At 37.3% G+C, this 18,492-nt stretch overlaps 1 protein-coding gene across 6 annotated transcripts in view; it reads right to left on the reverse strand.

Moving 5' to 3' along the window:
• The window catches only part of AASDHPPT (aminoadipate-semialdehyde dehydrogenase-phosphopantetheinyl transferase), a 76,622-nt gene that overhangs the window by 41,033 nt on the left and 17,097 nt on the right, over positions 1 to 18,492 (reverse strand). For 2 of the 6 annotated variants that reach the window (XM_036259282.1, XM_036259281.1), the window contains exon 6: positions 17,405 to 17,555. In XM_036259282.1, coding sequence (XP_036115175.1) covers positions 17,405 to 17,555 — 151 coding nt within the window. Of the gene's footprint in view, positions 1 to 1,206; positions 1,298 to 2,742; positions 2,816 to 4,349; positions 4,364 to 6,732; positions 6,792 to 15,387; positions 17,556 to 18,492 lie in introns of those variants that run through there. The other 4 variants (XR_004959285.1, XR_004959284.1, XR_004959283.1 and 1 more) reach the window with 4 other exon arrangements.

Genomic DNA, 18,492 nt, shown 5'->3' on the forward strand with positions numbered 1-18,492 from the left:
GGTTTGTGACTGGAGTGTTGTAAGCCATATTAAAGATCTTAAACTTACAAGATAAAAAGAACTAATCCTACTTTTCAAGCAATACAATGATATAATTTAATCTGGTTTGCCAGAGAGACAATTCTGGTAGATATGAACATAATGGGCTGAAAGTTTATTAGTGAGTATATAAACTTTGTGATAATTATATAGTTTACTCTATAAAACCAAACTGGTAAACCAAAGATATCCTAACAGAATGTTGTTGAAAAATCTGAGCCCACCATGAGTCCCCATCTAGTTTTCCATCCAAGTAGCTTTCTTAATTGTCCTGGGTACCTCTAAGAATGGGCCATGTTCTCTGAAAAAAACTTTCTCTTGCCTTGCCTCTAGGTTAATAGAAAGAAATTCTCCTATGACTCAGATCATTATAAAAAAACAAAGAAAATCTGTTTGAAATAAATCAACTGTTTCTCATGATGGAATTTCGGCAGGATTACTTTGGACATAATGTATTACATTTGTTTCTGACTAACTCTAGATGAGTTAAGCCTTTAAATCATCAAATACTACACATTTTCACACACACCAAAAATAGTCTAAAACATAAGTAACTGACATATAACATAAATGAACTAAGGACTTAAAAGATTCGTTTTCCTGTAAAAGGTGAAATAATTGCTTTGGGAACACTTCTCTATTTGATAACTTCACAAGCAAATTTGTCTTGATTTACAATCTATCAAGTACTTTGAGAAATACAATTTTAAGTGATAATTCTAAATAAAAATGTGATTAAGATCCAGGGAGATGTAACCATTTTTTTTTTTTTAGTAAATTAATCATGCCAAAATTGCAACAGGTAATTCCAAAAGAAAACGCATTTGACATTTGAAACATGGTTTCTGTGAAAGAAGATTTAGTAAGGTTTTATGTATCCTTCATCCTTAATTACTTGCTATTTTTTGGAACCCCAGAAACCATCTTCTTCTTGATCATGATCCAAAAATTATAGTTCTTTTTTTTTCAAATTGATGCTAGAGAGAAAGAGATCGGATTGGTTGCTTTCCATTCTCACTCAGACTGGGATCGAACCGGGAACCTGGGTATGTTCCCCAACCAAAATCAAACATGCCACCTGGTGCATGGGATGATGCTCCACCAACTGAGCCACACCAGCCAGGGCTGTACTTCTTTTTCATTGAAGGAAAGGAATGTTCAAATTACCTTTATCAAGACTCCAGTATCTGGCTTTTCTAGTCTAGTTCAGTTCTAAAATGGTTTTAATTCATCTGTTTCAAGGTTACTTAGCTTAATCCTGAATATCCAAATATAAGAGATAAAACTCAAATTAATTCTTTGATCATTAAAAACAATAGGTCTTCAATAGTGATACAAACCAAACTCCACTAAACAGTATGATTATCTCTTTCAAGTTATTAAAAGATGAATGTTTTTACTCAATGTTATGGTTGACTGCATTCTTTTGTACATGAGGAGTTCCTAGGGAAACAACAGGAATTTACGCATGAAGATTCAGGCTATTTCTGTTTTAATTACCATTCATAGTATGTATTTAATTGTCTATAGGCTTAGAGCAGACCTATTTTAAGTCCCTAAATTAATATCAGATTTCAAGTGTACTGATAATTATCTAAGACTGTAGCTCATTTTCAATGTACATTTGCTTTTTACACAATTAAATTTATTTGAATGAAATGGTCTAGTCTTTTAGCTTTAGGAGCTACACATAAACAGAAAGAGAAAACCGATAAACAGCTTCCTCAAACATAGCTTAAGACTCATCTCTCCACCCCAGATGCCAATTTTAAAATGATCATTAAACATCAATAAATAAATTCAGAGGAGTGGTTTGGAAATGCCAACATCAATAAATTCAGAGAAGTGATCTGGAAATGCCAAATGCAAACTAGAGTTAACAGTTATAAGTAGTCACACTGTGACCTATATTATTTCTGCCTACAGATCAAAAGAAAAGGTATTGACAGCTATTTTCCTGTCAATTAAATGACTGCTCAACTCATGTTCAGTGGAATTAAATTTTTCAGTGCAAACATGAAATACATTTTATAGCAAAACTCATTCTAAAATATAAAATCTATGGAGAAAAAATTTAATTTTAAACTATCAGCTACACCCAAAGAGAGAATGATATTCTCCAAACCATAAATAACTGAGTTTCAAAGCCTACCATGGTTTTCCACAAATAGAGCTCTGGCTTGTCTTCAAGAACATATGTTAAAATGCATAACAAAAGCAATGACCTTTTCCTCTGCATTTTAGGATAAAATAATAGCGATTGCCTTGACATAAGCATTCATTGTATAATTCTGACACTTTAATAAGGAAACAAACTTTCTTAATATCTTTAGCTTCTGAATTTTATGAAAGGAAGAATAAATTTAGATGATCATCAAGGACAAGAGAAATTGCAGCATTAAAAAAACATAGGTATGAGATTCAAATTCAACCTGTGGGTATAATTATTCAGATTCTATACTTGGTCCTATTTCTTGAAACATGAGACCTGCGCTAAAGGCAGTCTCACAGCACATAGGCAGAAGTATGACTCTTCACCCTTCATCCTGATGACAGTGTGGTAGAGGAAAGACAAGGGGTGTTTGAGTGAATTAAATTACAATCAGATGATACCATTTACTAGTATTGTGACCTCAGAAATATTACTTAATCTCTTTCAAGCCTCAATTTGTATACTCTTGAAATGAGAGTAATCATACTTACCTTGTAAGGAGGTTATGATGTTCAAGTTAAGAATATAATTGAAGTTTCAACACAATGCCAGGAACTGAAGAGTCTAGAGGTAGAAGGTAGAAACAGACATTATACAAATAAATATATAGATATGTAGTTATAAATTGGGATAAGAGCAAGGAAGATATCAGTACCATGTGAGCAAATAATGAGGGGGGAGAGGAGACAGAAATAACGCACCTGAGGAAATGATTAAATAGGTAATATAGGGTTGGACTGGATGAAAGAAGGTGAAGAGATTAGCCAAAGAACATACATGCACATCCCATGGACAGAGACAACAGTGTGGTGAGGGCCAGAGGGAGGGGAAGAAAAGGTCTGAATAGAGGTGGGCAAAAGGGAAGAAAATGGCAGACATTTTGTAATAATGTCAACAATAAAATAATTAAAATTAAAAAATAAATAAAATAGGTAATATAGACAGTAATGTGTTATGGAATGAACTGTGCAACCCCAAATTCATATGTTGAAGTCCCTGACTCCTCACGTGACTGTATTTAGATACTGGTGTAATGATGTAATTAAGGTTAAATGAAATCATTAGGGTGGGCCCTAATTCAATATAACTGGTGTCCTCATATGAATAGGAGATTAGGATACCAACACACACAGAGGGAAGACCATGTGAAGATACAGTGAGAAGGTGGTCATCCATCTAAAAGCAAGGGGAAAGGCATCAGAAGGAACTAACCCTGCAGATACTTTGATCTTGACTTCCACCTCCAGGACTGTGAGAACATAAATTTCTGCTATTTAAGCCACCCAGGTCGAGGTAACTTATTATGGTAGCCCTAGTAAACTAATAGAAAATCCCAATATTTATTCATTCAACAAATAGTTTCTGAACTTTATGAGTTAGAAACTGTTCTAGGACCCTGAAGAAACAGCAGTAAACAAAGTTCCTGTCCCCCATGGAGCTTACAGTCTGGCAGGGACAAAACCAAGGAACAGATAGTAATCAAGAAAGGAAAATAAATGATGGTAAGTGCCAGGAAGAAAAGTAAGGTAGGGAAGGGATATTAGAAGTGTGGGAGTGGGAGAAGGGGCAGTTTTCAATTCTAGATAGAGCAGCTAGGAATGGCCCCACTAAGGAGGTGATGTCAGAATAAAGATCTGATGGAAATGAGAGAGTCCAGTGGATATGTGGGGAACATTGCAGACAGAGGCAAAGCAAGTGCAAAGGCCTGAAGCAAGAGTGTGCCTTTGCCTGACATTCAAGGAACGAGGAGGCCAGGTGCCTGAAATTGAGTAAACTTGGGGAGAATAACTGGAGATGACATCAGGGACATAACAGAGACTGGTAGATGTGAAGTGGACATGTTTCGTGGGCATTTGCAGTTATGAGTCTGAGGACAGGTTAAGGGCAGAATACAAAGATTTGGAAGACACAGGCATGTCAGTAGATTTGAAGCCTGAGGCAGGATGAGGTCACCAAAGGAGTAAGTATGGGTAGAAAAGAGATGCAGTACCAGGTCCAAGAATTGGGCTGCTCTACAGTTTAGGAAGATGAGGAGGATCTCACATAGCCCCTGGTTAGCAATGATATGAGGGGTGGGAAGAGAAAACAAGTAACATACCATGTTCTTGAAACCTGATGAAAAAAGAAAAAAGAAAAAAGAAAGGTAATTAACTGGGACTATAAAATGGTGCCAATTGGTTAAATTGGTGAGAGTCTTTTTTTTTTTTTTTTTTTTTATCCTCACCCGAGGACATTTTTTGCATTTATCTTCAGATAGAGTGAAAGAGAGAGAGAGAGACATCGATGTGAGAGAGACACATCGACTGACTGCCACCCACACAATCCCAACCAGGGCCGGGGACAAACTGCAACCAAGGTACATGCCCTTAGCAGGAACCCAACCCAGGACTCTCCAGTCCGTGCGCTGACGCTCTAACCACTTAGCAACCCGGCCAGTGCTGGTGAGTGAGTCTTGACTCTTTACTTTAGTAATGTGAATGCCACTTACAAATTAGATAAGAACCATTTCTATGGACAAGTAAGAGTGAAAACCTACTGAGAATTAGATTGAACAGAGAATGAGAGAAGAGAGTTTGCAGTCATTGAGTGCATACAATGTCATACTGTTAAATGGGAAGTACAGTGGTAAGGGATGGTAATTATTAACTTTAAGAGGGAAAACAACTGCAAGTTGGTATGCTGAAATGGTGATACAGAAGAGAAGAACTGTCAGAGCCACATTTTTGATTAATGAGAGGGGATGGGAAGTGATCCACAGGTGCCTTGGTTAGAAGCATGACTCATCCATAGTAATAGGAGAGAAGCTGGAGTTGGAACAGATGTAGGAAGGTGGGCAGATGTGATATTGCTGAGAGTTTATGGAAGTTCTTTCCTGATAGCTTCAATTTTTGTCCAGCGAAATAAGTAATGCCATCAGCTGAGAACAATCCAGCGCAGTGTCAGGGTTTTGAGAAAGGGAGGAGAGATATAAAAAAGACATTTAGAAGAACAGAAGACTGAATTATAGTATGATGACTCACTGGGTAGCATGGGTGGCCCACTTGTGGTCAGTTATCATGGATTTAAACTGAGACCATGGAACCTAGTTTTCTCCAGCCAGGTTCAGTTATGTGAATGCAGACACAAAAGAAATAGAAAGTGGGTGTAACCAGGGTTGTGGTTTACCCAAACATTTAACAAAGGAAGGGCAAGAAAATTAAAGGAATATGCAAGGAAATGTTTGATCATAGAATTTAAAGTGATCAAGAAAGCAAGTAAGGACATGAAGTGGATAAGAGATGGTGAAACTGTAACAGGATCAATGAATTCAAGAATCGGTGAGATTAAGATTACTGGAGTTCATTTGTCAGAGGATGTAAACTAATCTCAGAGGAGAGGAGGGGGACAGAAAGAGATTAACCAAAGAATTTATATGAATATATGAATAACCCATGGACACAGACAAGAGTGTGGGGATGGCCTGGGGGGTTGGGGAGCGGAATAAGGTGGAGGGGGTAAATGGGAGAAAAAAGGGACATCTGTAATACTTTCAACAATAAAGATATTTTTTGAAAAAAAAGATAGGAGATGATGGTTGGAAAGCAGGATGTCTGAAAATGAAATAATAGAGACGTTAGTTACTAAGTCCCAGGAAATGCTCAAGAAGAAAGTATCTGAGGAACATGAAGAACATTGGAAAAGAGGGCAAGGAGCTGACTCTTTAGAATACAGGATTGATCATCTACATGTACATTAGAGTAACCAAGAGAGTGGGCCAAGGAATGAGGCCACTGTGGTGAGAAGAGATAGAGGGGGGTGGTATAGACTGATGATGGACAGAACAGGAGAAAGGAGAGGACTAGCCTGAAGGTCTCATGAAGGAACCAGAGGACCTATGCACCCTCCAGGGCAAGTGGTATTAGGAAGGTAGGAATGAAACAGCCACATTTGAGAGGTCTGGAGGGGAATGGTGATTTAAGAGGAGAGCCACACTTCAGTTAGGGCAAGTGAGCGGAGGGAATGTCAGAGGAAAGAAAAGTTGAGGAAAAAGAGGATTTAGCTAATGATTGACCTAGCAATACCGAGGGCACTATAAGAGCGTTTCAGCAGATGGTGAGGGGTGAGAGATCATATATGGGGACAGCAGCCAACCTTCTCAAGGATGATCTGAGAATCGTGAGCTCAACTGACGTGGGCAAACACTAGTGGAAGATTACTCATTTGAGGGAGTAGGAGATGGAGGCTATGTTGGTCTGAGGTCAGTCAGGAAAACAGAAACTAGTCATTATTTCAAGAAAAAAGGAAGTTTCCAATTAAGCTTTTTACATAATCGCAAATTCACACACAGCTATAAAATACTAGAGATGTTCTAGATATTTTACCCTTTGAATGTAAAACTGTAGAACAGGATCTCAATCAAGATTTTTATATTGATTCAATCAAGATACATAACGTTAGCATCTCCACAGGGATTCCTCATGTTGTCCTGCAGCCATACCCACCTTCTCTTTGCCCCCATCTCCTCCTTGATTCCTGGCAATCACTCATCTGCTCTCCATTCCTGTAATTTTACCATTTAAAGAATGTTATATAAATAGAAGCATACAGTATGTAACCTTGTAGGATTGGCCTTCTCTCACTCAGCATAATTCTCTGGAGATACATCCAGGTTGTACATCCAGATTACTGAGTTAGTGCCCCGTAGTATGGATGTACCAGTTTGTTTAACCATTTACCTGTTGGACATATTGTAGTAGCCTGATTAATGGCCCCCCAAGATATCCAATCCTAATCTCTGGAATCTAAGAATGTTACCTTACATAGCAAGAGATCAAAGATGTGATTTAGGTAAAGATTTTGAACCCTGGGTTATCTGAGTGGGCCTTAAATTCAATCACAAACATCCTTGTAAGAGGGAGTCAGAGGAAGATTAGACACAAGCAAAAGCAGCAGCAATGTGTCTGTGAAGACAAAGATGGGAGCGAGGACAAAAGCCAGGGAATGGTGGCAGCCACCAGAAGAGGCAGGGAACAGAGTGCTTGAGCCCTAGAGCCTCCAGGAGGAATACAACCCTCCCTCCTGACACCTTCATCTCAGCCCAGTGAAATTAATTTTAGTCTTCTGGCCTTCAGAACTGAGAATCCATTACTGTTCTTGTAACCCACTGAGCTTGTGGTAATGAGCAGGTCTGCACATAACAAATTCACATTTCCAGCTCCCTAGAATTTCGGACTTTTCCCTTTACAGCATGCCAAGAAAGTTCTGACATTTCAATCTAGTTGACAGTAGGCAGCCATTGAGTCATTGTTAACTCCATTCCCAAGTTCTCAAACCAACACCTTATATCATATTTCCTGTGTAAATACACCCATATCAACATGTCTGGTCTATGTTGTATCATCCTTTTAATAACCTTAGAATTCTTTCCTACACATATTCCCCAAACTCCTGCCAATGCAAAGTGGTAGTATTCTGCAACTCTTCTGCATGGGTGCCTTCTCTTTGACCTGGTCTTATACTTGTTTGGGATACACTGACATCTAATTTATTATTTTCCAGGAGGTAAAGATGGATGGTAGATATGCATCCTGAAAAATGATACTCCCTTAGGAGAGCATTGTCTTAGGTGCAGTCATTGATGCCATGTTTTTTTCTTGAGGGTGTAGGGGGTGGGGTAAGACTGTTTCCCTCAGACAGGAGGGGTTGCCTCTGTCAGCTACAAAAGATAAGATATTCCTCCCCTAAAGTAAGTTGCCACAAGTTTTCTGATGTTTCATCCTTGCTTTCAATTTCCTTTTTATCCTGTATGTATACCCTGGCAATCCAAAACAATCACCTCAAAACAAAGCTATCCCCAGCAAGGCCATAGTGACTAAATGCTAAATGCTGCAGCTACCTGATCCTCTAACTCACTGTGCTCCATCACTGCACTCCACCATTAGTGATAACTGGAATAAAGGTGACAACACCTCTTGCCACCAATTACAAGTATCCATCTCCCTGGGCAAAAAAGTTGTTTGTATATCCATCAAATATGTGAGCATGTCAATCCCAGAATCCCGCTTTGATGCTGTTTCCTGGGGCTACTCACAGTACAAATTACAGTATTATTCAGGATTGCAGCAGAAAGGAGACAGCACACCCAAAAGGAGTAAGTGAGGAGTGTAGGCAAGGATAGGAGAAACCTAGAAGAGATGGTGAACCAGCCTGGGCTCAGCAGGAGCAAGATGTCTCTACTCCTAAGAGGAAAAGGTAAGAAAAAGTGGTTCTTGAACCTGAGATCTCCATCAGGAGGAGAGGGCTGTTTGCAGCCATGATGCCAAGGAACACACGTTTCTAAACCACTGCATGGCATGGAGAGAGGCAAGAGGATCAGCATCCTGACATCTTGCTCTTCTCATTCAGTCTTCTCCTAGTGGTCTGTCATTTGCAAAACCCAACCAAGGATTCTGGTTTATCTAGTTGTAGAAGTCAGCTTCCTGGGACATTAGGCAGGGTGAGGGGGTGGAGTTGATTTAGAGGGGTCAAGAATATCAAGTTTAGCAGGCTTCCTGCTCATGCAATACTAGAAGGAGCACAGAAATATCGAAAGAAAAAATAGGGTACTCTCTGGACACCCAAGTTTGGGCTTCCACTTGCCTACTGCTGAAGGTCTCAGCCAGTGGAAGAGTGACCTTACATCTAGCACAGGGGCACTCTTCTCTAGAAGGCCACCTGCAAAGGGATGCATTATGCCAACCAAGCACTAGGCTCTACTGCTTCAGTTTTCAGTAAATGTTCCCTTCCAACTTTTCCACTGAAAAATGACCCTAAAAAAGTGACTATTATATACTCCTAGCAGGAAAATTTATCTGGAGCCCCTGCCTTTTGTTTTAACACATGGCAAGTTTATGTTGTTATTAGCATCTATATTGCTTTTATTAGTAAAACCTTCTTTCCAAATACTGACATAAAATGCCTCTAGGTGTCCAGTTGTAATTGCTAACACACTACTACCTATCCCTAAGGGTTATGTCTAATTTCCTTTCAGAAGCCTGGGTTTAAGTGGGCTCATTATTGATACCGTTACCACCTTTAAGTGACAAAGATTCCCATTCTGATGCTTCAATCCTAATAGGAAAATATAGGACATAACACTACCCATTGACTATGGTTGCATACACAAGTAGTTATAAGCATAAAACTACAAATGATAGGTTATTCCTGGAGAGGAGGAGAAAGAGGTAACTGGGGGTGGGACGTCTTTAACTGCACCTGTGGGGACAAATAAAAATGAAACATATATGACAAAATAGCATTATGTGTTAAACCTAGGTGTCGGTTACAAGTGTAGCTTACTTCATGTGAAGTTAGTAAAAGCCACAATTAAGGCTCCCAGACCCCATCATCCCTGCCTCAAGATTACTCATTGTTGAAACATTTGCCAGCATAGCAGTGAATTTAGTACAGTGGAGTTAAGGCCCTGGATCGAGGATATATGGCTTGTGTATCAAGTCCACTATTCAATGTGATGATATATATTGCAAGTTGCTTAAAATCCCAGGACCTTATTCTCTCTATACATAAAATGGGGATGATAATGGAACCTACTCTATGAGGACTAAATAGCTTGATACATGTGAAGCACTTATAAAGAAGATAGCTACTCTATTCTAATACACACACACACACACCCTAAGACCAACAAAGCTGTTATTAATTGAAGATATGTCCAAAGACCTTTGCCAATCCCCAATTCACAAACGCTATGATGGCATATTTATTTTCCCCCTAAAATGAAATCATTAGTTATCTTCACATCTCATTTGAGTACTATTAAACAGATGTTTTCAGATATATTTTTGATCAAAGATATATGTACAAACATGTATTTATAAATCAATTTAGTTTTTAAGTTCATATGGTAACAGTTCAGCCAGTGAGGGGTTACTGAGTTACCCAAATCTAAACAGTTTCTGATACTAAGAAGTAAGGATAGTGAAAAATGTAACTGAAAATTTATCCAAATCTATTTGATAACTTAGTTTCAATAGTACGGGGTATGTGAATGTATACATGTACACATGCATACAGACCAATTTTTAAAATCAATTCATCAGAGTTCCTATACAGTAAACTATTAATAGACACCAATAAAGTTATTCATGAGGTAATGTGGTACAATATAAGGAATGGTTTTGGACTCAGAAAACATGAAGTACTATGGCCTGGCCCAGAACAAGACTCAACAATTAGCAGCACCAATACTGGGCTTTGGAGATGGAGGTGAATGGAGTCCAACGTAAGCAGCAGCTAGAGCTCCCACACCACTATGCATAAGAGGACTGCCCCTTCCTCATATAGTCTCAAAATTTATCTCCCATGTACCCTTGTTCTCAGGAAGCGACTAAAGGATATGATCCACAAAAATGATTGAGTAAATCTAAGGATCACATGAGATACAGGAAGTAAGAAATCAGGGAATCCGACATAGGGAGAGGTGGGCAATCCCAGGATGGTGGTGAAAGGGAATCCTAGGATGACAGCTGTGTACCAGCCACAGAAGGCAGGAAATCCAGATGGGAGAAATCAAGAACAATTTCTTCAAGATGGATGCAGATATGGTATGACACACAACTAGCAGAATTTTGAGTTAAATCAGCAATAAGTTTATAAATGGAAACCTATGCAAACAGTCATTAACTAAAGGAAATAAAAATGCAGTGAAAAAGGTGAAGGGATTAAGCCAAAAAAACCCCACCAGACACGAACAATATTATGTTGATTACCTACTGGATGGAAAGAGGAGGGTATGGGGGAGGCAGAAGAGGGTAGAGAGGAAACAAGTGGTGATGGAAGACTTGGCTTGGAGTGGTGAACACACAACACAAAATACAGATGATGTACTACAGAATTATATACCTGAAACCTATATAATTTTATTAACCAATGTCACCCCAATAAAAAAATTAAAAATAAAAAGATTTACACACATTTCTAAGAAACAGAGAAAAATACTTAAAATAAAAAATGCAGCGTAGGGTAAGAATAATACATTCAGCTGTGTACAGCCTTACATAATCATAATAACATTGTTAATCATGGTTGAGAATGTAAACACTGAATTACAATAATTATGCTGGGAAAAAAGGAACAAGGCAGAAAATAAGTAATGGTTGGAAAGCAGAATAGCAAAGCGTTATATTAGGAAGTAAAGAACTGCCTAACATAAAACTAGAAATCAATTGCAACAAGAACATGAAAAGACATTTGAAAACATGAAGGTTAAATACCATGTTATTGAACAATGAATGGGTTACCAAGGATATCAAAGAAGAAATTAAACTTCCTGGAAACCAATAAGAATGAACACAAAACAACACAAAATCTATGGGATGCAGCAAAGGCAGTTCTGAGAGGGAAACTCATAGCACTATAGGCCGACCTCAAGAAAAAAAAGAATTTCTAATAGACTATCTAACCTCACAATTTAGAGCACTAGAAAGCAAACAAAAAGAAAACCCCAGAGCAAGTAACAGGAAGGAAATAGTAAAGATCAGAGGAGAAATAAATGACATGAAGACCAAAAAAACGATTCAACGAATCAATGAAACAAAGAACTGGTTCTTTGAAAAGATAAACAAGATTGATGGACCCTTAGCTAGACTCACCAAGAAACAAAGAGAGAGAACCCAAATACAAAAAATACAAAAAATCAGACAAGAAAGAGGAGAAATAATAACTGACACAACAGAAACACAAAGGATCATTAACAACTATTATGAACAATTATACGGCAACAAATTCAACAATCTAAGTCAAATGGACAAATTTCTAGAAACACAGTCTCCGAAAACTGAACCGGGAAGAGATAGAAAACTGGAACAGACCAATAACAACAAAAGAAATTGAAGATGTAATCAAGACTCACCCAGCAAACAAAAGCCCAAGCCCAGACGGCTTCATGGGCAGCTTCACAGGGGAATTTCACCAAACATTCAAAGAAGAACTGATACCCATTCTCCTCAAACTATTTCAAAAAATTCAAGAAGACGGAAGACTTCCAAACTTGTTTTATGAGGCCAGCATAATAATAATTCCAAAACCAGAAAAAGACACTTCAAAAAAGAAAACTACAGGCCAATATCCCTAAAGAACATAGATGCCAAAATCCTGAACAAAATACTAGCAAATCGAATCCAGCAATATATCAAAGAAATTACTCACCATGACCAAGGGGGATTCATCCCAGGAATGCAAGGCTGATACAATATTCACAAATCAATAAATGTGATACACCACAAAAACAAAATGAAAGATAAAAATCATATGATCATATCAATAGAAGCTGAAAAAGCATTCAGTAAGATCTAGCACCCATTTCTGATAAAAACTCTCAGCAATCTGGGAATAGAGGGATCATATCTCGACATAATAAAGGCCATATATGAAAGACCTACAGCCAACATCATACTCAATGGACAAAAACTAAAAGCATTTCCCTTAAAAACAAGAACAAGACATGGATGCCCACTTTCGCCACTCTTATTTAACATAGTACTGGAAATCTTAGCCACAACAATCACACAGGAATTAAAAATAAAAGGGATCCAAATTGGAAAAAAGAAAGTGAAACTGTCATTATTCGCAGATGACACGACACTATACATAGAAAACCCAAAAGACTCCATCGAAAATTTACTAGACTTAATAAATGAATTTGGCAAAGTAGCAGAATACAAAATTAATGTCAAGAAGTTGATGGCATTCCTTTTTTTTTCTTATCCTCACCCGAGGACATTTTTCCATTTTTTGTTTAGATAGAGTGGGAGGGAGAGAGACAGAGAAACATCGATGTGAAAGGGAAACATTGAGTGGTTGCCACACACATGACCCAGCCAGAGCTGGGGACAAACTGCAACTGAGATACATGCCTTTAGCGAAATCCGAACCCGGGTCTCTCTGGACTATAGGCCAATGCTCTATCCACTGAGGAAAACAGGCCAGGGCAATCGAGGGCATTCTTATACACCAATGATGAACTCACCGAAAAAGATATTAAGAAAATCCCATTTACCATCACAGGAAAAAAATTAAGATACCTAGGAATATACTTAATCAAAGAAATAAAGAACCTATTTGCACAAAACTACAGGTCATTGAAAAAAGAAATAGAGGATGATATAGAAAAGTGGAAGCACATACCTTGTTCATGGATTGGAAGAATTAACATCATTAAAATGTCCATACTATCCAAAGCAATCTATAGATTCAATGCAATCCCCATCAAAATGCCAACGACATATTTCACAGAACTAGAACAAGTATTTCAAAAGTTCATATAAAACTAAAAAAGACTCCAAACAGCAATCTTGAAAAAGAAGAACAAAGTTGGAGGAATCACATTACCAGATTTCAGGTTGAACTACAAAACCACTGTAATCAAAACAGCCTGGTACTGGCACAAGATCAGGCACACAGATCAATAGAACAGAATATAGAACCCAGAAATGACCCAAGACGATATGCTCACTTAATATTTGACAAAGGAGGCAAGAGCATACAGTGGAGTAAAGACAGCCTCTTTAATAAATGGTGTTGGGAAAATTGGACAGCTACATGCAAAAAAATGAAACTAGACCATCAATTTACACCATACACAAGAAGAAACTCAAAATGGATAAAAGACTTAAATGTGATTCATGAATCCATAAAAATCCTAGAAGAAAATGTAGGCAACAAAATTTCGGACATCATATGCAGCAGAATTTTCACTGATACATCACCTAAGGCAACAGAAACAAAGGAGAAAATTAACACATGGGACTATATCAAACTCAAAGGCTTCTGCACAGTAAGATACAATCATCAAAATGGAAAGGCAACTCACTATATGGGAGAGCATAATTGCCAATGATGTATCAGATAAGGGGTTAATTTCCAATATATATAGAGTGCTCATACAACTCAACAAAAGGAAGGCAAAGAACCCAATTAAAAAATGGGCAGAGGAACTAAATAGACACTTCTCCAAACAGGACATACAAATGGATAAGAGACACATGAATAAATGTTCAACATCACTAATCATCAGAGAGATGCAAATTAAAACAACAATGAGATATCACCTCACACCTGTCAGAATGGCCGCCATCAACAAATCATCAAACAAGAGTTGGCGAGGATGTGGAGAAAAGTGGACTCTACTATACTGCTGGTGGGAACGCAGACTGGTGCAGCCACTATGGAAAACACTACGGTGTTACCTCAAAAAATTAAAAATTGAAATTCCATTTGACCCAGGGATCCCACTTCTAGGAATATACCCTAAGAAGCCTGAAACATCAATCAGAAAGAATATATGTACCCCCATGTTTGTAGCAGCACTATTTACAATAGCTAAGATCTGGAAACAGCCCAAATATCTATCAGTAGATGAATGGATAAAAAAGCTGTGGTATATATACACAATGGAGTACTATGCAGCTGTAAGAAAGACAGACCTAATTTGAGACAACATGGAGGGACCTGGAAAGTATCATCCTAAGCGAAACAAGCCAGAGAAAGACAAGTATCATATGATCTCACTTATTTGTGGAATATAATGAATAAAGCTGTCTGAGTAATAGGGTAGTCCCAGAGACATGGAAGTGGGGTACAGACTGACAATCCCCAGAAGAGGGGGTCATGGGGGAGAGATAATCCACAGAATTTATATGCATGTATGCATGAACAATGGACATGGACAACAAAGCTGGGGACAGGGTGGGGAGGGTGGTGAGGGACAATCAGTGAGGGAAAAAGGAGAAACATCTGTAATAAAATAAATAAATTTTTTTTTAAAAAAAGTAAATTCTACCAATGAAAAAGAGCTAAACATAAAAAAAAGAAAGAAAGAACTGCCCAAAATAAGAAAATCAAATAAAAGCAATATATGAATGTTATTTGCAGATATTTATAAGTAAAAAAAAAAAAAAAAAAAAAATTTTTCAGCCAAAAAAGTTGAAAGAACTTGCTCTGGAGTCAGGAAATGGAAAGAAGTCAAGGTAGTGTTATCTTTCATTTAGAAAAAACATTATAGATCTATTTGACTCTTTAAACTATGTGTATGTGTAAATTTGATTCAGAAAGAACAGAAAAGCAAAAACAAAATCTAGACAGTATCTGGCTCATAAAAATTCAATGTTAATTGTTTTATTATTATAATGACAAGATAGATGACAGGTTTTCATATCACCATTACATTCATGCTAGGGATAACAATGCTTCCTTTATTATCAATGCTACTTGATCCATTAAAACACATTATTTACTATACTTGGAATATTTGGGCATGCTTAATAAAATAAAAAATTATAAAACATTCCAAATTTTTGTTACTAAGTATCTAATTTTATACACTTTACCTACAACTTTTAATTTTAATAATGGAAACAATAAAATTATTTCACTTCTTGATATTAAACAATAACAAGACCAACTCCCAAGACATGCAATACAACCACATAATAGATTCTGTCATCAATATGATGGTCTTGGCATTTTATATATTATGTTCCCACTTTAAATTAAGTCCTATTTACTAAAATGAAAAACGGCAAAGACAATGAACTGGCAGTTCATTAGAGAAGGAATACAAACAGCCAACAACAACACTGACATATCAACCTTATTTGTAATGAAAGAATTAGAAATTTAAAAAATAAGGTACCATTTTTCACTTATATTGGCAAAGACTGAATTTTTTTAAAAAGTATCTAAAATTGGCCAGGCAGTGTGCAGGTGTGGGGGTGAAAGGGTGGTCACACATATAAAACTACTGGAAGTGTCAGTTGCACCATCTTTTTGGAGAGCAATTTGGCAATTCTTATCAAAGCTCCAAAAAAATTTAATCCCTTTGAACCCATCATTTCACTTCCAGAAACTTTCTCTAGGATGTAATTAAGCACATACCTCAAAATGTGGTTAACTAGGATATTCACTGCACCACTGCTTACAATAAAGTCGCAATCAATCAAAACGTCCAACAGAGAGGAAAACATGAGTCAATTGTGGCACACGTCCCTTAAGGCAGGCAAGGGGCTTCCCCTCGGTGCCATTCTCCCAACCCTGCCGGCCTCAGCTTCTTCCTTGCCATGAGGCTGCTTTCCAGTCTAATGACAGGCTTTCTCAGTGCTCTGATCTGAGTCCAGGGAAACTGAGGGGAAATATTTTAGGGACTCGTGAGAAATGTACTCCTCACTGACAAAACTGAGATGTGAGAGGAAAAACAGCCTTTCCTGACTTTTAGATGCAATTTTATGAAGATGTGAAGCTGGAAGTTAGAGCAGCAGCTGTCATGACCATGAGACAGGCCTAAAGCAAAACAAACTGTGCTTGTTTTGAGGCTGAGGTCAAACAAGTGTCTTTATTAACACCTTCTCATCTGTGTGTTGGATGACATAATAAATGTCCTTGGTTATTTAAGTCAATTATATTTGGACACTGCTCCTTCTAGCCAAAAGCATCCTAACTGATATTAGCCATTCAATAGAATACTTTGGAGCCAGTACAAGGTTTGCCACAGTGGTATTTATGAACAGTAGATGTACAGTTAAGAGAAAAAAATTATAAAACAGTATTGTTCCCATTTTTTTAAAAAAACAAGTATATTACTATGGATTCATTTGCCAAGAAAGGTTTTAGAAAGTTATCTCTGATATAGTTATGTCTGAATTTAAATGTTTCCTTATTACATATTTGCATTTTCTGCTTTTTCCTACAATAAGCATGCACAGGCATGCCTCAGATATCTGGGGTTCAGTTAGATGACCGTAATAAAGCAAGTCGTAGTGTTTTTGCTGGTGCACGGTCTTGCCTCCCATCTGTAAAAAATGCAACACTTGCGAAGCACAATCAAGTGAGGCACAATAAAGCAAAGTGCAATGAAACAAGGTACGCCCATATCACCTAAGATTCTGACACCCTTTTCTATTTCTTCAGTCCATTCATGAGATTCTGGGAAGAAAGAAAAGGTAAACATGTATTCTACTAAGTTATCTTGAACTGGGAGTATACTTTTTTAATAGGAAAAGTTGTTTTTCAAACTGTTTTGTGAAATAAAATTTGATAGTATTAGGCATTTATTTTTTAGTGAATACAGAATATTACAGTTTTCACTTTCCTTTGTTACTTATCATTATCATGACTTTGTACCATTTCGTATCAGAATTTCTTCTGTGAAGCAAAAACAGTCCCAAAATGAAGGATCTTCGGGGGTCATAGGAACAGCAGATGATATTAAATCATTATAGGTAAGAATAGTAAACTGCCTCTGGGAGGGCTTAGAAGCATCTTGAGATGAAGCCTAAAAGAGAAAAAAATAGATTACCTCATTGCTACACGGCATGTTAATCTTTAAAATTAGAAAAATAAGAGTAAGACCAAATTACATTTCAATAATATTAAAGTACAACATAGTAGGATTTCTAATTGTTTTTACTCCCTATATTAGTATTGTCAATATAACTTCAGAAGAAAACATAAAATAACCTTTCACTTTTTTTTGTATATAACAATAACCTGTGGTATTTGTTTAAAATGTGGAGTTATTGAGTCACACATCCACAAAAATACAAATTCAGGAGGTTAAGTTAAAAGGAATCCCAAAATATATAACAAGAAGTGGGTTATTCTGGTAGAGGGGGGCCACAAGGCAAACTTTTCAGAAATACTCTAGAGAATAAAATTAATAAAATTCCAATAACCAGAGATACAAAACTTCTTTCAGAAACTATTCATTCTACACTAAACTTAAATTATATCTTATTCTGTGAGATTGAGCCTTTGTTCACAACTGAACCCAGTGTAGACCTCCTTTAACACTCTATTATTTTCTAGTAAAGAAGACACTACTTTGATCTTATATAGTGTTTTAACAAGGTCAGTGCCTATTTAATGTGATGATGTCTCACAGATATGCTGATATGGTTGTTATCTCAATTTTATAGATGGAGAAATTGAGGCTTAGGAAAATCAACCACTTTGCACAAGCTCACAACACAGGTTTAAATGGCTGATCTAGGCCTAGAACCCAGAACTTCCATAGTATTCCAGTCTTTTTCCCACTGTGTCAATTCCACTGCCTAAACAGGCTCTCTCCAGTGAAATAAAAAGGAAGTATCCCACGCACAAATGTTACATATAAAGCTCTATGGAAATATATAGTACCCGCAGAGTGGAGAGCTGAGGTAAAAGATGATAGGTAGCAAGGACAGGGCACCTTGGTCAGAACATCTTCAGAT

The sequence above is a fragment of the Molossus molossus genome, unplaced genomic scaffold (assembly GCF_014108415.1).
Source record: "Molossus molossus isolate mMolMol1 unplaced genomic scaffold, mMolMol1.p scaffold_m16_p_13, whole genome shotgun sequence".
Taxonomy (NCBI): domain Eukaryota; kingdom Metazoa; phylum Chordata; class Mammalia; order Chiroptera; family Molossidae; genus Molossus; species Molossus molossus.